The sequence below is a fragment of the Chelonoidis abingdonii genome, chromosome 2, assembly GCF_003597395.2.
Source record: "Chelonoidis abingdonii isolate Lonesome George chromosome 2, CheloAbing_2.0, whole genome shotgun sequence".
In the NCBI taxonomy this organism is placed as follows: Eukaryota; Metazoa; Chordata; order Testudines; family Testudinidae; genus Chelonoidis; species Chelonoidis abingdonii.
The window spans coordinates 248,672,233-248,695,524 of NC_133770.1; the positions used below are offsets into that span (position 1 = coordinate 248,672,233).

At 42.4% G+C, this 23,292-nt stretch overlaps 1 protein-coding gene across 1 annotated transcript in view; it reads right to left on the reverse strand.

Annotated features, from left to right (window-relative positions):
• Positions 1-16,881: 16,881 nt before the first annotated feature.
• LOC116816683 (uncharacterized) overlaps positions 16,882-23,292 on the reverse strand; it is a 63,338-nt gene continuing 56,927 nt past the window's right edge. The window contains exons 9-11 of the mRNA XM_075063087.1: positions 21,477-21,635; positions 19,040-19,207; positions 16,882-17,693 (exon numbers count right to left, since the gene is read on the reverse strand). Of these exons, the coding sequence (XP_074919188.1) occupies positions 17,577-17,693; positions 19,040-19,207; positions 21,477-21,635 (444 nt within the window). The 3' untranslated portion in view covers positions 16,882-17,576. The remainder of the gene's footprint in view (positions 17,694-19,039; positions 19,208-21,476; positions 21,636-23,292) is intronic.

Genomic DNA, 23,292 nt, shown 5'->3' on the forward strand with positions numbered 1-23,292 from the left:
TTTTTTTAATTCTTTTGTATTTTTCTGGGGTGTTTCTAGTGTTTAATGTTCAATTATGTTTAACCTAGCGGCTTAATTTGATGGAACATTTTTAACAAAACAAAACCAAAAGCAAAGTGATATTCATTTGAGTTTACCACTTAGAATGCTCCGCTCCCAACACTCTTTACTTCAGTTTTTGAGGAGGCATTGAAACTTGAATTTTTGTAGCCATGGACTTTTTTTCTAAACTTGTGATACTGTACCAAATGATTTCAGGCCTCTTTCTGAGGGAGGGGAGGGTATTGCACCTTTAGGTTAAACTCCTTCGCTTCATCTAGCCTAATGAATTAGCTGATCATTGGACACTGCATTTGATGTAATACTATGTCACAATGAATAAATATGCACAGCATTTATCATAACACATAGCTAGGCCAGTGTGACTGTACTGTATGAAAAAAATTGAGGGTCCCCATATTTTCAGCTTTTGTTTTAATTTTAAAATGAGTATATTTTCCTATTTTATATCGGGTAACTAAATTAAATTATGCTAGTTATGTGGAAAACTTTGAACTATGCTTTGATGGACAGAATCTTAATGGTGCTCTATCTGATCAAAGTTGGTATATATTTAAAGAGACAAGCTTTACTGTTGTCCTTTTATTTCAGTAGAACAGTGAATTAATGTTAGACATTGCTGGATGAAACTGAGATAAGCAGAACTACAGTTATATGGGTATTAAAGGGCATCTTTTTTTATCATCCAGTTGTTTCATGGGTAGTTTCCACAGCACTATAAACCTGACAGATGACTAGTTTGTTTTTTTTTTAAACTGAAGAATCCATCTTCTTCTCATTCTAGACTGAAATGTGTAATTCTGGTGGGGTCCAAAGTAGAAATTAGTTGGGCAAAGATCCTATGAAAAAGTATTTTAAACGTTAAAAGTAATGTTCTGCTTTGTGAATATGTAAGTATAGCGCAAAGATTTTTTCATCCCATTTATCCCCTTTAAAACCATAGTTTACAATTGGTAGATCCGTCTATATATATATATATATAATATATATACATATGAAATTCACCTAAATCTGCTTTATTAGAATACAGCTCACTTAATGCTTAGAAACTGGACCTGGCTTTACATTCTTAATGTATTTTACTTTTTTCTCAAGGTATGAACTTATTCTCTTGAAACTGAATCTTCTTTTACTACTTAAATCATTTATGTATATCTGGTAAATTATGACCAAATTTGTTGTTAGATTGCATACAGTAAATTGAAATATACACTTGGTACACTACAGAATTGTTGTGCTTTTGTTCTGGTTATATTTTGAAAAACAGGGTTTAATATAGATTGAGTGTAACTTATAAATATTCAAACATTCTTATAATTGATTGGCCTTAGACTCTTCTGTTGTATTGTGACAATCTTTATATGCTTAGTAACATTTAACTGTTTGTCAGAAATTCTGTTTTCTTAATGTAACATGAGAAGCTCTTTAGTCATCTGGTGTGAAATAGGTAAGTACTGGAGATGCGCTTATTCAGAACATGGTTTAAAACCTGAATACTCTGAGTTGGTGGTTGTTCAATATTTTTCATTTTAAATAAATGAAAGTAATTGGGGGCTGTGATTTAGTAGAACAATGAGTAGAAAAGTGACACAGTGGGTTTGTTTAGCCACCTTTATATATTCTAAAGAAGTAAAAAAGGACACATACCTTTCCTTTTGTAGGCTTCCTGTAGTGCAGAATGGATTTTTTATTTAGTAAAGCTGTGATGACTGCTCTTAGAAACTCATGTAGGGCATTTCTTTTTAACCCCTTGTTCGTGAGGCAGGGTGATAACATAGGATGCAGACACCATTTTGATCAGTAATTTCATTCTCCTTATCAAACTTTTAGCTACAGCTAAAATAGATTAAAACTTGTCATAAATTGCTCAGACATCTATGTACACACACATTAATAGCCTACAGTGCCCCAGGAGCATCTTCTCATTGTAATGTTAAAGGTCTGAAACACAAAGATGGACCTTTTTCCATCACACAAGAAATTCACAGTTAATCTGTTGTAGGAGTTAATCCATCATTTTTTCCCCCTAAGTGAACTTAGTCTTTGTCTGAGTTCTGGAGACGGATATACATGATCCTCAATAGATATAGCACAGGCAGCAGGAGTTTGCTACCAGTCACAATAGTAAAACACTTTTTTGCCTCTCTAAATGAATACCATACATCACAGCTCTGTGTTTTATAGCTTGATACTACCCGAACCTTTTATTTCCATTTTGAGAGGAATGGTTACCAGCCGATAACTTTTTCTTTAAATCCTGGACACCAGCCTCCAATGAACTTCTTGTCTCCCAACAGCTGGCTTAACTCTGTCCTCCTGAGAAAAGCTTTGTTTGTTGTTTGACATTGGCTTTAAATTGGTAAGTAGAGCTCTCCTTAATAGAGTAGAGATGGCTTATTTTTTTTCACTTGTCTTTCAGAGTCTTAATTCTGTTCAGCCAGAGTTGGGGGAGGTGCTTTACTACTTAATATGCCTCCAAAGTACTGGTGTTGAAACATTTTGCTTCTCTAAGGGCATGGCTACACTTGCAGATGTAGAGAGCTCTGGAAGTTAAACCAGCCCTCAGACAGCATCAGGGAAAGCGCTGCTGTGTGTTCACACTGTCAGCTGCAAGCGCAGTAGCGTGGCCACATTTGCGGAACTTGCAGCAGCATTGGGAGCAGTACGTTATGGGCAGCTATCCCACAGAGCTCCTCTTCCCATTCTGGCGCTGTGGCTTAGGGGGGAGGGGGAGCGCAGTGCATCCTGGGTCCTGTCCCAATGCCCCGTGATGCATCGCTTCGCATCCCAGCAATCCCTGTGCTTCTGTCCACACTTGGCACAATCTTTCAACAGTTTTTGTACTGCACATTCTGTCTTACCTTTTGGTCTGTGGGAATGGATCTTGAATTTGTGAGGAATATGCGGATGGGTCTTGCCAGCACGTCACGAATTGCAGTCAAGTTACTCCTTAAGCTACGAAGTGACAGCGAGAAGTCCAGCAATGATGAGGACACGCATAACACATATGACATGAGATTGCTTGTGGCATTCACAGATATGCTCACAACAGTGGAATGGTGCTTTTCAGCTTGGGAAATGAGCACTGAGTGGTGGGATCACATTGTCATGCAAGTCTTGGATGACTAGCGGTGGCTGCAGAACTTTCGGATGAGGAAAGCCACTTTCATGGGACTGTGTGTGCTGAGCTCATCCCCATCCTGCGACACAAGGACACGAGATTGAGAGCTGTCGTGCTGGTGGAGAAGTGTGTGGCTATTGCAGTCTGGAAGCTTGCAACTCCAGACAGCTACTGATCAGTCGCTAACCAGTTTGGAGTGGGAAAATCAACCATTGGAATCATGTTGCTGCAAGTGTGCAGGGCTGTTAATTGCATCCTGCTCAGAAGAACTGTGACTCTGGGCAATGTGTGTGACATTATGGCTGGCTTTGCACAAATGGGTTTCCCTAACTGCGAAGGGGCGATAGAGGGGGGGACAGATTTCAATTCTGGCACCAGACCACCTAGCCTCAGAGTACATAAACCAAAAGGGGTATTTCTCGATGTTTCTCCAGACGCTTGTGGATCGCTGTGGGCATTTCATGAACATGAAGGCTGATGCACGCAGCTTTCGGAACACAGGCCTGTTCAGAAAGCTGCAAGCCGGGACTTTCTTCCCAGACCAGATTGCCATAGGGGAAGTCGAAATGTCCATTGTGATCCTTGAGATACCACTTACCTTTTAATGCCGTGGCTCATAAAACCCTACACAGGGAGCCTTGACATGAGCAAGGAGCGGTTCAACAGGTCGAGTCAGTGCAGAATGACTGTGGTGTGTGCTTTTTGGCCATTTAAAGGGATGCTGGCGCTGTCTGTATTGGAAGCTGGACCTGGCCAATGACGACATCCCCATCGTTATAGCCAAGTTCTCTACCCACCATAACATTTGTGAAGGAAAGGGTGAAAGCTTCACTCAGGCATGGATCATGGAGGTTCAACACCTGGAGGCTGAATTTGAACAGCCAGAGACCAGGGCTATTAGAGGGGCCCAGCGCAGGGCTGTAAGAATTAGGGATGCCTTGAGGGAGAAATTTTATGCTGAAAGCCACCAGTAATGTTTGGTGCCCTGCACAGGAGTGAAGTGCAGTGGTTCCAATGCTAGTAGACATATGTTTGTTGATTTTATGATGCACTGACTTGCAGTGCTTTTTCCCTTCCTGGGCTATGCTATCTTTTACTTAATGCAATAAAGAGTTTTCAAAGCCTAAAAACTTTAATTTTATTGAAAAGAAATGGAACTTCTGGGGAGACACATGGCATGATGCATCTCCTGTGTGGGAGGAGGGAAGGGGGGGTGGGGAGGGGAACAGGACAATCACAGATTTGAATATGTCCTGTTATAGTCAGCCTTCCTGTCTGGAGTGCCATGCAATGAGTGCTGCACTTCAGGCTGGCTAAAAGCCATGGTGATGGGGGTTGAGTGTAGTAGGTAAGGGTCATAGTTTGCAGGGCTGAGTGGTGAAGCTGCAGGTGTTGGAGGCAGCTGGTGCCAGTAAGAAACCAGATGTTGGGGAAAGTGGGTTGTCGATGACATGGTACACAAGGGAAAGATCTTTGGGACAAGGACTATTGGGGGGTCAGGAGAGGGGGAGCAGGCATGGATCTGCTCCATCTGCAGTGCTGTAAGTACCTTCATCAAGTCCATTTGGTGTTCCATAATGCTTAGCAGCTGCTCTGTGGTTTGTTGCTGGTGCTCTGCATTCTCCTGGCTGAGCTTCCTTTTGGTCTCCCACTACTCCTGTACTTTTTGATTTTCAGTAAGGGGCTGCTGCATGACCTCATGCAGAAGGTCCTCCTCGCTTCTTTGTGGATGCTTCCTGATTCTTTGCAGCCTTGCAGCTGTTGATAACCAGGACAGCTGGGATCTCCGGGTTGCATTTTGACTTTACAGATACAGCATTTAAGAGGCAGCATTGTTCACACTAGACTGAGCAGTGATTCAGCCCAATTTAGATAAGCACAGTGCACACAATAGGAGAAAGTGCCCATCCCATAGCAAGCACCCATAACCCACAAGAGCCCCAAAATGGGGAGTAACCACAGGGGCAAAGGGGATTGTTTCAGGGCTGTACTGTCCTCTGGGGTTCTGTGCCTTGGGGAGAGCCAACAGCTGCAGGGGGCCCCTATACTGAACATTGTCCTCACATTATCCACAGGATGAGTTCATCCTGGAAGATATCTCCTGGTGAGGGTGACCTGGGAAGCAAGGGAGGGTCTCTACTACAGTGTGTCTTCTGTCCTGGCTCATATGCAGCTTGCCTGTGTGCAGCAATGGTCCCCTCACCCATCACTGCACAGTGGCATGGACATGTTAGCCCGACTGGGACAAGGAGCACAGTAGCTTTGCTAAGGAACCTGCATGAGCAGATTGCCCAGTTTCTGCATGAGACCTTCAATGAGATCACTGAGGCCGATTACTGCAATGTGAGAGGGCACATTAGTGCCCTATTCTGCATCTAGGCAGGCATGCAGCCCTGACCCTTCTTTCTGCAACCCTCCTCGCACCAAGAGCCAGCACCAAACAACTTCCTTCCCAAAATAAAAGCCGCTTACCAGGCACCTCCTTTGCTGTTTGTCCTTCCACAAGCATTGTCCACTGCAACTGGCTACCTTCCTCCTGGCTCAAAAACAGCTCCTGGCTGCATGCATCTAGGGATGCCGGGCTGTCCTCTGGCTCTGGGCCCCTCTCCTCAGCACCCTTGCTTGCACTTTCCTCCTCCTGCCTTATTGAATCTAGGCTGCCACTGCCTCTGAAATGTCCATGGTGCACTTCGGAGTGAAGGTGGGGTTGCCCCCAAGCATCTCATCCAGCTCTTTGTAGAAATGGCAGGTCATTGGCGCAGCACCGAAGTGGCGGTTCGCCTCCTGCGCTTTGTGGTAGGCATTCTGCAACTCCTTCACTTTAACCCTGCACTGTACTGCGTCCTGGTCATGGCCCCTTTCTATCATGGCCCTTGATATCTGCCCATAGGTATCATAATTCCTATGGCTGGAGTGCAGCTGGGACTGGACAGCCTCCTCCCCCCAAACACTGAGGTCTGGCACCCCGCCATTGCTCCATACTGGGGATTGCCTGGCACATGGAGGAATGGTCACCTGGAAAGATGCGCTGAGAGCACTACACGCCTTGCTGAGCAAACAGGAAGGAGAATTTAAAGGGAAGGTCTGACATCACCTGAGGGCAGGGTGGTAGAGTTCAAAGTGATGACTAGAGTGGCTAGAACAGGCATTGTGGGACACTGCAGGGCGGCCAATCAGAGCGCATTAATAGACCAAGGTGTCCACACTGGCACCACGGTGCTCCAGCCAGGGCGCAGCAAACGTTATGCCTCTCGTAGAGGTGGATTACCAGGAGCTCTCCAGCCGCAGAGTCCGGGCACTCTACGTGCATTGCCAGTGTGGACGTGTCATGAGTTAGGGGCTGATTTAATGTGCTCCAACTCGCAAGTGTAGCCAAGGCCTAAGATTGCTTCCTCAACAACTTGGCTCAGGGGACATTTTGATGGAAGAACTGCCTCCAAAAGAATGAGACCAGAATACTTGGCACTTCTAAAATGCCTATCATTTAAGGTTCTTATAATTCCTTGAAACATAAAGAAAAGCTGCTGCATCTGTGCTTACTCTACATAAATAATCTAGATAACAACTTGTGATCAACCTGCTTACCCTGTAATCAGAAGTCTATTTACAGATGGATGAAGGTTATTGCCTGTATGACAGCGAGGCAATTTCCCTCTTTCCCACAGCGCTCAAGTGTATTCCACTAGAGACCTGACTACATCCTGGGAAGAGCTCATACATCTACCAGGGCTTGCAGATCTGCAACAAAGACATCCCATCATACATTCTTGCTGCTACAACAAAACATTTCTGTACATTTATCTTATCTTTAGGAGGTGGAATTTGTATGTGGTGATTTGATAGCAATAAGATTTATCATAGCACCTGGTGGTGTTTTGGAACTTCTATTCAGACTGAGTAGGAGTGATAGGAGGAAAACTGGCAATTAGAAAGTATATTCATCAAGTGTCTAACTGGGCCAGTCTAGGGCCTTGTCTACACTATAGAGTGAAATATCAGAGGGGTAGGTTTGTTAGTCTGGATCTGTAAAAGCAGCAAAGAATGCATCTGACGAAGTGGGTATTCACCCACGAAAGCTCATGCTCCAAAACGTCTGTTAGTCTATAAGGTGCCACAGGATTCTCTGCTGCTACTATAGAGTTAAGTTGACATAAATCACCTTAAGTCAACCTATTTGTGCCTGGTCTGCCCTCAGATTATGCTCAGATTTGTCTCACACTGACGTAAGCGCCCTCTTACGAGGCAACACCCCCCCAACACCTCCTTGAACAGTGTAGAGTCATGGTTGACCTACTGAACTCAACAAAGTGAGTGTAGACACTGCATGACCTTTGTCAGCCCAAACAGTCATCCAGTAGCTGTCCCATTCCCTGTAATTGTGACTGTCACAATTGTAAAGTCACATTGTGCAGAGATCACAGAGAGCAGAAACCACCTCCCCCCTTGTGTTTTTTGAAATGCTTTTTCTTAATTGTCCACATTGGCTAGCGCATCTTGCAGCTTATCTTTGTTGTGGGCAAGTGCTCAACAATGCTAGCTCCATGTACTGTGTGGAAAAGATGGGAGGTATTGGATCTCCTGGGCTTGTGGGCAAAAAGGCTGTGCAAGCACAGCTATTGACTAGCTGTAGAAATGTGGACACCCACAAGCAGTTTGCAGAGGGGAAGAAGGAAAAGGGATATGGTGGGATCAGCAGCAGTGCTGCCTGAAAGCAGAGGAACTTAGCCAGGGATACCACAAGGTCAAGAAGCCCAACAATAGATCTAGTGCTGCCCTGCAGATCTCTTCTTCTGCAACTAACTTCATGCCAATGTGATGGAGACCCCATCAGTGCCCCCACAGACAACTGATGAACCGAAGACACCCCTCCTGTGAATGGGGACAGGAGGGAGATGTAACGGGATTCCATGCTGCCAGTCAAGATCTTTGAGACTTTTTGCTTTGGCATTTCGTCTTAGACTCATAGACTCATAGGTCAGAAGGGACCAACATGATCATCTAGTCTGACCTCCTGCACAAGGCAGGCCACAAAACCCTACCCATACACATTTATAACAACCCCTAACCCCGAACCCATGACTGAGTTATTGAAATCCTCAAAATTGAGATTTGAAGACCTCAAGCTGCAGGGAATCCACCAGCAAGCGACCCATGCCCCACGCTGCAGAGGAAGGCAAAAAACCTCCAGGGCCTCTGCCAATCCGCCCTGGAGGAAAATTCCTTCCCGACCCCAAATATGGCGATCAGCTAAACCCTGAGCATGTGGGCAAGACTCACCAGCTAGCACCCAAGAAAGAAGAGTCTAGCCTGCCTCTCTCCCTCTTTACCTCCCCTTCACCCCCCGACAAGCGCAGATAAGCCCAATGAAGGGGAAGGGAACTTGGGTAAGTGTGTGCATGCATTTTTTTTCTTACAATATTTAAATATGATGCCCATCCCGTCCCCAAATTAACAGGATACAGGTGTAAACTTTTCATGATTTTACTCACATGAGAAGAGGTAGAGGTAGATTGGCATTTGCTTTTCATTCCCTTGTTGGGTTGTGGGGACGGAGGCATGTGGAGCACTTTAATGTACATTGGGATGTCCCTCTTATCCTGAGAGAGACTCTGCAATCCTTACTCCTGGGGGAATTTAGCGCCGATAATTAAATTCTGTGCACAATATTTTAAAATTTTGCCTATTTTATTTGTTAAAATAACACAGTATAATCATGCCAGTTTCAATTATTTTGGTAACACTTCAAAATACCTGTCAGTATGTCTGTAACAATTCAGACAACAAAAAAGATTCAGGAAATGTGGTTTTGACAGATTCCTTACTAGGCATACTAATACAGAACTTTAAATGAATGATTATTCAAGCTACAGTACAGAACTGTATTTCCTTCACCCCTCAGAAGCAGTTCGAAGGCTTGGGGAAGTTGAGGTAAAGGAGGAGCTGAGCGAGAGGGATGTAATTGCTGGGAAGAAGCATGGGAGTGAACTTGGAAGGTTGGGTGTGGGTGGGAAAAGTATGAACGGGTTTGGGGGGAGAAGGGGGAAGACAGGTGGAGGGGAGGGATTGTTAGGGAGCCTCCCCCATGCTGACCCCTAGACTTCCAATTAGTCAGGTACATCTACTGTCCCATGTGTCTTTGCACTCCAGCTCAGCTGCAACCCACCCCCCATCTGCCGCTGCAGGACACATGAATTCAGCATGTGCTCAGTAGTGCACAATTCCCCCAGGCATTAAATCCTCTCTCAAGGGTTTCTAGGGACGACTGCCTTATTTCTTCTTCCACAATAGGACATTTTCCCATACCATTCTATGGTGAGTTCGGCTTGCACCATTCCTGTAAACAGATTAGTGATATACAGGCCCAGGCAGCTTTAGGTTGCTGGTAGCAGCTGTATTCTCTGTGCCTTTAGCTGATCTCTCTCTCCCAGGAGGATCGTAAAGTCACCACTCTCTGTGAAAATAGTGGCAGTATTCAGCGTCATTGCCCTATGTTCTCTCCCATGGAACACCAATTGAAATCGTATAGCTGTGTGCAACCAAAAATCCTGCCCTCGCCACTGGTGGGCCACACTCTCCATGGTTGGAGCTGGAGGGCAGTGGTGAGCTGAGGCACACCAAAGCTGAAGTGTCAATAAGCTGCTTTTTATTAAAATTGCCTATGGGAATAAGGGAATGGAGTCTTGAAATGTATCATACCTTTTCCATTGTGACTATAAATCTAATGGCACACCTGTTTTTATCAGCAGCTTCTGGGGTGGCTGTCTTGTGCCCCCTTGATATCCACAGAACATCTGACCCTGATGAGGATGAGAGAGAGGACTAGGCAGGACACGTTCTGTGAGATCTTGCATGCCAGTACTGCATTGGACCATGAACAAAAGGCTTGCAGGGCTAGTATGCCCAACAGCATGGATAAGGAAAGAGGACAGGAAAAAGTCCCAAAAGTCTCAGGAGAGGTAAATGCAACACCTTCTTAGACAGCCAACCCAAATGCTGCAACCTTGATTGGGTCCAGACCCCCCAAACCCTTGACCCTTTGCAGTCCTTGGAGAGCTCCATGGTTGCTGCTTACTACACTCCCTGCAACATTCCTAGTGGCATTGTGGGCTGCATTCTTACCTTGAGCACCCCATGCTGGGAGAAGGGAAGGTGTCAAGGTTCCTTCCCCACTCTGAACTTTAGGGTACAAATGTGGGGACCTGCATGGACACTTCTAAGCTTAATTACTAGCTTAGATCTAGTAACTCTGCCACCATCCAGAAATTTCAGTGTCTGGATCACTTCTTGTCCCCACCAAAAACCTTCCCCTCTCTGGGCAGCCTTGAGAGGCTTCACCAAGTCCCTGGTGAACACAGATCCAAACCCCTTGGATCTTAAAACACGGAGAAATTAACCATCCTTCTTCCTTTCCCCCCCAACCAATCCCTGGTGAATCCAGCTCCAATCCTCTTGGATCTTAAAACAAGGAAAAATCAGTCAGGTTCTTAAAAAGAAAGCTTTTAAGTAAAGAAAGAAAAGTGTAAAATCATCTCTGTAAAATCAGGATGGAAAAATACTTTACAGGGTACTCAGATTCATATAGCCCAGAGGAACCCCCTCTAGCCTTAGGTTCAATGTTACAGCAAGCAGAGGTAAAATCCTCTCAGCAAAAGAGGGACATTTACAAGTTGATAAAACAAAAATAGAACTAATCCGCCTTGCCTGGCTGTTACTTACAATTTTGAAACATGAGAGACTGATTCAGAAAGATTTGGAGAGCCTGGATTTGAGGTCTGGTCCCTCTTAGTCCCAAGAGCGAACAACACCCAAAACAAAGAGCACAAACAAAGACTTCCCTCCACCAAGATTTGAAAGTATCTTGTCCTCCCATTGGCAGGACCGGCGCTAGTGTTTTTAGCACCCTAGGCCCATGGCCATTTCGCCACCCCGCGCGCTGGTCCTGCGGCTCTGGTGGAGCTGCCGCAGGTGTGCCTGTGAGAGGTCCACTGGAGCCGCGGGAGCAGTGGATCGTCCGCAGGAATGCCTGCGGGAGGTCCACTGGAGCTGTGGGACCAGGGGACCCTCCGCAAGCACGCCTGCAGCAGGTCCACTGGAGCTGCCTGCCGCCCCCCCTCCAGCAAAATGCCACCCCCCAATAATCCTGGCGCCCTAGCAATTGCCTAGGCTGCCTAAATGGAAGCGCTGGCCCTGCCCATTGGTCCTCTGGTCAAGTGTCAGCCAGGTTTACTGAGCTGCTTAATCCTTTACAGGTAAAAGACATTAACCCTTAACTATCTCTTATGACAGAAGGAAAACCAGTTTCACATACTGACCTGTGCACACCACAGATGGTGCATGTGTAGCCACAACAGACCACTTTTGTGCACTCAAATCAACATAAATATTTCACCCTGTTAATTTATTAAACCAGAAAGGGAGTACACTTTAAAACTGGAATAATATTGCCTAAGGTTATTTTGCATATTGTTTTTCTGCACTGTTTTTGCTAGTCAAAATTCTATTTTTGGAGAATCCAAATGATCTTTATTCAGAACAAATATTACAAAATGCATGCATGAGGAAAAGAGGAGGGGTAAAAGGTTGCATGATCCAATGCTTTGCATAAGCATGGAAAAGTATCCCTTTCTGTTGATGTACTCTGTGACAAGATGAGTTGGTTCCAAAAGACGGATGTGCATGCTTATCTATTGCCCCACTGCAGTTCAGGAACCCCATTATTGCAAATCCATCCGCTGTTCTTGCACGTTGCTGAGTCACAGTCCTGCATAGCCCTATACACTTGCATGATAACTGCCCCTACTGCAGATTTTTCAGCTCCAAAATTATTTCCTGCTGGCCGGTAGCAATTTGGTGTTGCAAGCTTCCACAGTGCGATTGCCCACTCACTTCTCCACTGTCAACACATCTCTCATTCTGCTGTCCCTGTGCTGGAGGGCTAGGGAAACCTTCGCGCACAGATGGAGGAATGTGGCTTTTTGCATCCAAAAGTTCTGCAGCCACTACTCGTCCTAATCCTGCATTACAATGCAAGTCCACCAATCCATGCTACATTCTTGGTCTCAGAAGCAGCAATGCACCATCTGCAGCTGCCCTGGAAATGCCCCCAACAGCCTTAATTTTTTTTTGGCTATATTCCTTGGCAGACTGTCCTTGAAGAAATTGTCATGTCCTCCATGGTTGCGGTATTTCCTGCAGGTCTGCAAGTGCAGGAGGATCATGTGTCCTGTATTTGCAACGTTCATAAGAATAGTGCAGAGCTCTGCAAGCTCCATGCTTCTGTCAAGAGATAGTGGAGATGGAAAAGTGCTGCATGGGTTTGGAATTTTTTTTAAAAGGCATGAAAATTTATGGGATATGGATGGATTTATGGGATGGAGAAAGTTGCATGCTAGGAACTTGATGCCTAGCTCCCAGAGATCACTGGGCAACTCATATTTTTTTTTTTTTTTTTTTTTTTTTTATCCAACACATTCAAGAACTTCCCAAAAAGAATTACCCAGTTTGCCACGTACCATTGTCTGGTGCATCTACCCCAGTGCACAGCACTTCTATGGAGACACAACTGCTCCTGTTGAGTGTGTCTAGCACCAATGCAAGCAGCCAGGTCTGTACATGCCCATGTGATCCACAAACTTTGACCTCTGTATGCTAATGGAATTTGCATTGACCATGGTTTGTAGAGTAGATATGGCCTCTGTATTACCCCTGACAGTGACTAATAGTAAAGACATCCCATAGTTGAGGTTTTAAGAAACCTTTTAACCAAAATCTTAAAACTTCTGAAGTAGTTAAGCTTATGGGTTTGTCCTACCTTGTTAGCGTAAGGGGCACATTGGTTAGCAAAACAGGTCTCCCATCTTACCTAAATATGTTCTAGTGTGGTGCCTAGGGACCTCAGAGAGGGAGTTAGGGCCTCATGGTATTGAGCACTGTGAAAACAAGTAGCATTTCTCATTTTATAAAAAGTCAGTTTTTGGTTAATCATTTTATTTTTAAAAGGCTTGGGAAGTTTGACATTGGAAATCTGATAAGAAATATGGGATAAACTGGTTATCTTCTTTGAGAGCTGTCTTGTGCTAAGAGGAAATGATGAGAAGAGAACCTGATAGATCAACCAATGGAGGCAGTAATGGTATGGTGAAAAAGCAGCTGGATTCATGGAATAGTTGAATACCTCTTATGATGAAGACCTTTTTCTGTTGGATGCTCTCCTCTTGAATATATTGGCCGGTTTACTGGGTTTAAGACTAACAACTTGGTGTTACCACTCTGGAAAACCCAAGAAATCTACTACATTTTTTCATTCCCTGGGAGGTGGGCTCAAATTTTGTTGAAGTGCAGTGCCCATTATGTTTTGTTAGTTACTATGTATTGTAGTCTCTCATGGTATCCTATTAGCTCATTTAAAAAATCCAGCACTTTTTTTTCCTTTTCTACATTGATTTATTTTTGCCTCCTTTTTAACAAGATTATATGCTGTTTGGAACTGAGATGGTCTTCTGTACATTTGGTGCTACAGAAAACTTGATCAAGATTAGATATCAATGTACTAAATAAAAATAGTTAAGGAGTTTGGCTCTAGCATACAGAATTTTATTTCCAAACCTGTGTCTTTATAATAAAGGCAATAGGAGTTTGACAGAAGTCTGGGGTCCTGATAAGTCCAAAGTAGAAAAAAACTTGGCACTCATATGAAGAGAGGAGTACTTTTGAAGACCACAGTAGCACTCTTTGGCCTGGTCTACGCTGGGGGGGGGGTGGGGGAGGGGGAATTGATCAAAGATGCACAACTTCAGCTGTGAGAATAGCATAGCTGAAGTTGACGTATATCTTAGATCGACTTAGAATCACTTACTTTACATCTTTGCAGCACAGGATTGACGGCCACCGCTCCCCCGTCAACTCCACTTCCGCCTCTCTCCATGGTGGAGTTCCGGAGTCGACAGCAGAGCTATTGGGGATCAATTTATCTGCGTCCACACTAGATGTGATAAATCGATCTCCAATAGATCGATCACTACCCCCCAATCTGGCGGGTAGTGTAGATGTACCCTTTGATAGGGCCCAGCAGAGAATATTAAAAATAATTTTTATATGTGGGAAAGTATTGGAAGATTTTGTTCTGCTACTATACTTTTTACTGTCATGCAGGTTGGAGAATAAAATGTACAGTAGTGAATAAATAAATTTACTTGCTTTTAGGTACATTGTGTTTTATAGCGATTTGAACCCAATATTTGCTTGGCATTTGCTTTCACTAAGATTTCCAGCTATGTGAAACATTTTTCCTGTTATGAATTTTTTATATCTCTCAAAATTCAAGCAGCAAACAATCACTAGCACACTTGTAGTATAAAAATATAAAACTTCAAGGTTCATAACATTAGTAAGTAAAAATTCTAAATGCAGACCTCTACATTAATGCAGCATTGAGTTACAAATTTAGCTGCATAGGTAATCTTACAGTTGATTTTGAGAAAGTTTTAAGGTTTGCACTGTGCTTTAAACATGTGAGTTAAGTGCCACGTAGTATTCATGCTGTTAAATGTTGTTGCTGCTAATTATTTGTATCGCTCTAACACCTAGGAGCATCAGTCATGGACCAGGACCCCATTGTGCTAGGTGCTGTACAAACACAGAACAGAGTGATCCTGCCCCAAAGAGCTTACAGTCTTAAGATTACCAGCTAATGCCAAACAAATATTGGCTGAATATAGAAGATAAGAGCCAACAAATACCTGCAGATGGGGAGTACGAGGAAACATTGAGACATCAGAGGTTGGCATGATGCACAGTGGTCTCAGCACACCAGTTGCCTAATTGCTGTCAAGTTTTTTTTGTAAGTACACCTATACCCCGATATTACGCTGTCCTTGGGAGCCAAAAAATCTAACCATGTTATAGGTGAAACTGCATTATATCGAACTTGCTTTGATCCACTGGACTGTGCAGCCTCACTCCCCGGAGCACTGCTTTTCCGCGTTATATTTAAATTTGTGTTATATCAGGTCGCGTTATATCTGGGTAGAGTGTATGGAAAAGGAGTTGTTTAGTGAGGGATGTGAAGAAGGGTAGTGAGTGAGTTTTGCAGATGTTTACTTGAAGCTCCTTCCAAACATGTGAGGCAGTATGGGAGAGAACACATAATTTGAGTTTAAGAATTTAAAAAGTGGGCAATGGAGGCTGGCAGCATGGACTCATCAGAAGCAGGAGCTGGCATCTTGCTAGCGAATGAGAGATGATGGGTAGAGTGGGGATAGGCTCTGAAGGGCCTTGAAAATTAAAATAAATAGGTGGAGATCGATGCATTAGAGAAGGGGGGCAGAGGAGCCATGCAGAGAGGTGATGGGTGGGAGGGTCAAAGTGAAGGGCTAGGAAAATATTTGCAGCAGCATTCTGAATGGATATATGCAGAGCTGGGTTGTATCTGAGGCCAGAGATGTACATTCTTAACTGCAGTTTGGCTGAACTAATACTGCTGTAGAAACCGGTAACTTTTTTTGAATTTCCCTGCCTTTTCGAAAGGACAGATCTATAACTGTGTAGAACTGAGAGTCTGATGCTTTAAACTGAAGCAGTTTTCAAATTAAGTGCAAACGTTTTGTTTTTCTTACTTTTCTACTCATCTGAAAAAGGCTAAATGGATTTTGTTCAAAACTTCCAAAATGGTCACCTTCATTTTGAGACATAGTTTAATTTGCTTTGAGCCAAAAAGAATTTTTTTAAGAAAGCTAAGAATGGACTTGACATTTCTTTCTTAATTTCTGAGTTGATATAGGTGTTGATATAACACTAGATTAGTTCAAAGAATTTTTCCTGTTGATCTTGAATGCCAAAAGCTCACTAACTTTTAATTCTCAGGCTTTCAAGAAGGTTGCTACAATGAACTTCAGAAATTTAGTAGAGTTTTATAAGTATTGATGCATTTGCTATTAGTAGAGGATGTTAGTGTTTGTGCCAAGAACATTCATTTAAACAATTACTTTTTAAAGCTCTCTTCATATAATTAAAAATTAAATGGAAAATCCATTACTGCTAATGTTAAATTCAGGAAGCATGTTTGTCCCGTCAAGGTTCCTGTGATAAAAGAAGAGGGAGGGGAGTAGCTCCCTTTTATGGACAGCCAGCCAGTTAGCTATAAAGTCCCTCTTGGTAGCTGTTCTCTACTTGCTTTACCTGGAAAGGGTTAAAAAAAGTCCAGGTAAAAGACCAAAAGAGTCAATGGGAAGACTAGAACTTTTTTAAATTCGGGGTGGGGGGGAAGCTTTCCCTTTGTGTGCTGCTTCTATTCTCCCAGAAAAAGGGGAACAGGGTACAGTTAGGATAGGAGAAGCTGAAGGCCAGATGTGAAAATCATCAGATCGTATCTACAACTACTTATTTAACATGCAAATAGATCAGGAGTGTTTTAGAAAGACGTGATTAGATTTATTTCTTACTGGCTTGTGCTAACCCCAAATACTTTTTGTTTTGCTTGTAACCTTTAAGATGGACCTCAAGAAGGTTATTTTTGATGTTTAATTTTTGTAAGTTTTTTTTAAATCTAGCAAAAGCCTAAGTTCCAGGTGTATTTTCATTCTTTGTTGTTTTTAATAACATTTACCATTTTAAAGAACAGGATTGGGTTTTTGGAATCCTAAGAAGTTTGTGCATATGTTGTTTAATTAGCTGGGGGTAACAGCTAATTTCCTTTTTTCTTTCTCAGCTCTTCCCTGGAGGAAGGGTGAAAGGGATTGAGGGTACCCCACAGGAAGGAATTTCAAAGTGTGCCTTCCTGGGTTCCAAGGGGTTTTGCATTTGGATGGTGGCAGCATCTACCCATCCAAGGTCAGGGAGAAGCTGTAACCTTGGGAGTTTAATACAAGCCTGGAGTGGCCAATATTAATTTTTAGGTTCCTTGCAGGCCCCCACCTTTTGCACGCCAAGTGCCAGAGTGGGTAATCAGCCTTGACTGCTCATGACAGAGCCTGTCACGTTGGTTAGGACAAAAGTGATGATTGCATGGGACTACCTGTGCAATTACAAAAATACCACTCCTTGAAGTGGCCAAATGGGTTGCTTTTTAATTAATTTGAAGCCAGCTTCACAAGGGTTGAGCATGCTGTCTCCATTCAATGTTCTTAGCCCATCTCCCCAGGTTCCAAGTGATTCTGATAGGATCTAGTTTCATTTGCTATGTAGAAATGCAGAATACTATTCTTGAAGAGCAGTATGCCTTATATAGGTGCATCAGGACACTTTACTTTTTTTTTCATACAATGGGAATTTAAGGAACTAATTGTTAGTTTCATTTTTAAAATGATTAGGTTAGCTCACTTTCAGTAACTACTTCCCTAAATAGAGCTCATTTAGCAGGTGGCTTGTATGCTGTTAGAATATTGGAGAACTCTTTCCATCATTCTCTCTGCAAGCTATGTTCTGTTTCCACTTGAGATTTCTGAGTAGTCAGGTCATAGGACATAGTATTAACATGTCCAAGCATGCGACTCATTTCATCTTCTTTCTCAGAAATCTAGGTAAAGGAAAAAGACATTAGCGTTTAATTCTATATAATACAATTTAAGGCCTAGGAAGACACCTTACCCTAAAACTTTATTCTAGGGTGAAATTTGATTTACACTAGTTTAGTTTATGTATTGTTGTAAATGTTACTGGTTCCTAAAATTATATCAACTAAGCCATAACACTTAATCCTACTTGTGTCAAACTTTGAGTAATTTTTCCTTTCAAGTTGCTGAAAGGACTTATCTATAATGGATCCCTTATTTTGTATACTGGCCTTTTGGTTCACATGCTTATGTAAAGAGGATATAGAGTAAGACAACACTCCAATGACAAGTAAAGGAGTTATGTACAGAACTATACAATAAAAGGTATCAATTTGCCCAGCTTCTTCCTTGAATTTGGTCTTTATTTTGAATGAGATAAAAGGGCATGGAATGTATATGGGATGTGAAAACTAGAGCCTTCCTTATCAGTAAGTCTGTGAACCATAAATCCTGTTAGAAGCAGACTTTCTTACTTAGAAAAGTACAAGAAATCCAAGGATCTCAAAGCTAGAGAAAAAATACTGGACTAGACTAACCACTGGTCTGATTTGGTAATGGCAATTACTGTTGGTATGCTGCATCGTGTACATGTTGTGACAGACTGATAACCCAGCAACCATAAGTTGCATTTATAAATCAGATTTTTTGGCTTTGGTTAGTGGCTTGGTTCAAACGAAAACAGGTGTCCTATTATCACAAGGAACAACTAACCTTATTTAAACTTTATAGACAATCTTCAAAACATCTCAGGTACATCCGTGGTAAGTGTGACACACGGCCCTTGCCAGATTGCATGTCCCTACTGCAAAGCATGGAGGCACTAGAGCTTCTCAACTAAACAATTGTTTTTCCCATGTTAAATTTTTACAGCGGTGTTTCCCAACCTTGTTCGGAAAAGCATTTGGGCTGGTTTTGCTGAAAAATTTCCCCCAAAAATTCAGCTTGAGTAGACGCCATCAGAAAACTCAAAATGTTAGTTTGGTGAAATTATAAGCAACTGAAAACAACTTGGAGTTTTCCATAATACCCTATCTTGTAACTACAGGTGTTGCTACCTGCATTGCTTACAATAAGAGGCCATGGACTCAATACTCCAGATTTTACACCAGTGTAAATAAGAAATGCTGGGAGTTACTTTACTTTACTTTGACATGAGCCTGGGAAAAAGAATTTTGGCTGTCTGTAACTAAGTGTGGTTTAAATTGCCACTTCATATTTTTCTATAATTTCATCATAATAAGGAAGGTGACTCACTTGTAGGGTAATATTCCTACTGCTTCTTTTTTTAAGAAGCAGTGAATTCATTTACCTGTTTATGTAACTGAGAAATATGTTCTTCTAAATGCGTTTTTTCTGTTTGCAGTTTTGAATTTTCCAGTTGAGCTCTTGACCATCTCCTTTCTAAATCTTTTAGCTGGCTCTGAAGTGACTGTCCATTTAGATTTACAGATTTCCTTTCTTGCTGGAGACGTAGTACCTATTGATGCAATGAATGGACTTACTTTGCATTTAAATTTCCAAAGCATGTAAGAAGAACAGGAGTACTTGTGGCACCTTAGAGACTAACAAATTTATTTGAGCATAAGCTTTTGTGGGCTAAAACCCACTTCATTATATGCATGCAGTGGAAAATACAGTAGGAAGATATATATCCACAGAGAACATGAAAAAATGGGTGTTGCCATACCAACTGTAATGACAGAATTAAGATGAGCTATAGAAGCACTAACAAACTGATATTTCATTTCCTGTGGTGTCAGATTGCTCAGCAATTTAACTTAATGGTGGCCATCGCCTTCTTTCTGTAGGAGGGTAGAAGCAATCTTAATATTTTGCATTTGGAATAATGTAATAACCATCTACAATCAATGCAAGAATTTAAAACGTATAGGGGAGAAAGTCAACAGCCAGTGGAGAAAAAAAACATTATTACCATATACCAAAAAAATTCCCTGAAATTCTTCTTTCTGAAGCCCTCCCCGACCCAACATGCTATTAAAAACTCCACAGCCCACCGGTGCCACATCAACTAGTTTTCTGCATATAAAAGCCAGGGCCAGCATTAGAGGGTAGCAAGCAGGGCAACTGTCTGGGGCCCCATGCCACAGGGGCCCCCAGGAAGCTAAGTTTCTCAGGCTTTGGCTTCAGCCTCAGGTGGAAGGGCCCAGGGCCCAGCCCCATATGGTGGGACTGCAGCTTTTTGCCCTGGGCCCCAGCGAGTATAACACCAGTCCTTCTTGGTGGCCCCCCTGAAACCTCATGGCCCCCCCAGGGTCCTCCTGACCCTTGGTTGAGAACCATTGGTCTGTGCTCAACAAATAAGCTTTCTTTTTTAGGGAGATCGGAGTGCTATCTTGTACTGTCCAGTCACCTTTGCATTACCTAGGGATTTTTTAAGTTTAGATGTATAAAATAAGCAATTTAAAGGTGTTGGATAGACAGCAGAATTGTCAGAAGCTAGACATAGTGCAATCCTTATTAAATAACTTCCCCACAAAAATTTTAGTTTTATATGATGTATTAGTGTTTCTGTGCTGTTTCTGAATGTCTTTCTCTCCCCCCCCCCCCACCCCAACGTGTGGGAGAACTTATACCTTTGACTTTACCTGCAATTCAAATGATTTTCAAAATGACATTCTCATAATTGTACATGTGTCTAATTCATACATTAGTATGATTGCATGTCCAAATAAAGATGTTTGCTTGCACAGTGAGTTCTGATTTGTATCCAATTGCAGTAACTGAAGATGACAACTGCATACACATTTGTGCAGGTGCAGTTATGAAAATCAGCTCCATAATATTCAAACTGAGCTGATAGTGGCAAAACTTATACTAATGAGCATACAAATATGATTAGACTAATCTAGAGTTAGTCAAATAACTGAAGACAGACTTGTAAATATTTTTGAGCATATATTGCTCTTATCTGACTTGCTCTTAACTTGAGGATGCTGCTGATATTCATGAAAATATTTGTCTTGGTTTCTCATTTGTATCAAGACTTACAATCACTCATAGGAAATACTAGTGAATAGCTTGAGACAGTTTTTGGACTAAACTTTCAGGGAACAAGTTGCAGGTTGTTTTGCAAATTATTCAGTGAATACTTTTGAGTGCCAAATTAATTCACAGAGCTCAGAATGGCAACCCAAAAAATACCTACCTTGATAGAATTTTTGGTTTGAATTCTGTTTTGGAACAGCTCTCTCAAACAGTGGGACTATAGTATTTTTCCATACATTCGTATATTTTTGTAGTACAGTTGCACTAATTTCATATGCTATAATTGCAAATGAAATTTTGTATTTCTTTACTTGTACAACTTTCTTTCATATCAAAGGATCCCAAAATATTTGCAGAATGTACACATAGATTATCTACTTTGGAAGGCTAAGGGACTGAGTCAGTCTTGTTGGAATTTGAACTTTTGTGCTTGAGTCTAGATATTTCAAACGTGAGCGCTGTACAACTCCACCATCCGTTCTAACATACAAGAGCTATTTTAATGCAATGTAACCCTAAACTGGCAACCTGTTATCAATTGCATAAGTTAGGTTTTGATTTTTTTTAAGTTCCTTTTTGAGCTTAGAATTTTTGTTGGAAATATTAATTAGAAAACTAGCAAGGGAGGAAATTTTAATCTTTTACTTGAACTTCAGCTCTTTAAAGGTGTTCAGATGCAATTGGATGAGTATTATAGTTAGTGCAATTAATTTGAAAAACTCAAAACAAATATGTAATACCTGCTCTTGTGCAGTAAAAGCCTTCTGTCTTTCATCCTGCAATAGTCTCTTCAGGTAAGTGAGCTCCATCTCAAATTGTCGTTCTTTCTCCTTTTCACAAGCTAGCTCAGAAATCCTCCTTGTACCGCAGGTGCTTTCCTCCTCTCTCAGCTGCCTCTCCTGTAGCAAATCATGCAGAAGTCTTTTATACCTAGTCTATCTTGGATGACTTGTACAGAAGTTAGAACTTACTCTCACAAAACCCATTTTTACAGATGTGCTTGTAGATAATGCTTGAAAACTTCATGAAAACATTTTGCATGTATGCAAATGGAGGACACTTCTGGGGAGTTTGGCCTTTTTACAGTCAAGATGGTAAGAGTAACATCTTATTAATATTTGTTAATGTTGAGGACACTTTGCTTTGAAGCAGAGCTGAATCTTGAAAGGAGCCAAATGTAGGCCTACCCTAACATAAGTAACTGGCCTCATTTCTTGATGGGCGTGATGGGGAAGGTGCATAGAAGACTGAGTTGTAAATAGCAATTTAACAAGCAGTATGCTGGAGTCAGGATCCTGTGCTAGCCAAGATAGGCAGGAACACCCAGTGCTTGGAACAATGGACAAGAGAAACCTGCAATGTAAAGATCAGGTTATATATGAAGGGAGCATGCTGTGCAGGGATGTCACAAAGTAACCAAGCCAATCCCAAAATGCGTGATGCAATTTACACATTGCATTGCATTTATTGTAAATGTATATAAAAAGGTTTTCTGTGTAAATTTGGATGTGTGATACACCTTATATCTACTCTGTACGCTTGAGTCTGATCAACTCAGCATAGCTTTGCTGTATGCAAAATTAAGATAGCTGAGTGGGAAAATCTGGAGTTGAATTGTTTTTTGGGAAGCCAAGTGGAAAGAGGTCTTGGAGGGAATCTCAACATAGTGGTACTGTGACTCAGATTCATTCATCTGGAGCAGGTAATAAATAGCTGATATGCGTAACTTTATTATCAAGGATTGCACTCCAGCAGTTTAGCAATGGTGTTGGAAGGGTTTAAATTTGAGGAGGTTTCCAGGGCACTGGAGGAATGGGTTAGATCTAAAGGATCTTTCTATGATCTCCATAGGGAGGGACTAGTTAGAAAAACTGGACGAGCACAAGTCCATGGGGCCGGATGCGCTGCATCCGACGGTGCTAAAGGAGTTGGCGGATGTGATTGCAGAGCCATTGGCGATTATCTTTGAAAACTAATGGCGAACGGCGGAGGTCCTGGATGACTGGAAAAAGGCTAATGTAGTGACCATCTTTAAAAAAGGGAAGGAGGAGGATCCGGGGAACTATAGGCCAGTCAGTCTCACCTCAGTCCCTGGAAAAATCATGGGGCAGGTCCTCAAGGATTTAATTCTGAAACAATTAGAGGAGAGGAAAGTGATCAGGAACAGTCAGCATGGATTCACCAAGGGCAAGTCATCCCTGACTAACCTAATTGCCTTCTATGAGGAGATAACTCCCTCTGTGGACGAGGGGAAAGCAGTGGATGTGTTATTCCTTGACTTTAGCAAAGCTTTTGACACGGTCTCCCACAGTATTCTTGCCAGCAAGTTGAAGTAGTATGGGCTGGATGAATGGACTATAAGGTGGATAGAAAGCTGGCTAGATGGTTGGGCTCAATGGGTAGTGATCAACAGCTCCATGTCTAGTAGGCAGCCGGTTTCAAGTGGAGTGCCCCAAGGGTCAGTCCTGGGGCCAGTTTTGTTCAATATCTTCCTTAATGATCTGGAGGATGGTGTGGACTGCACTCTCAGCAAGTTTGCAGATGACACTAAACTGG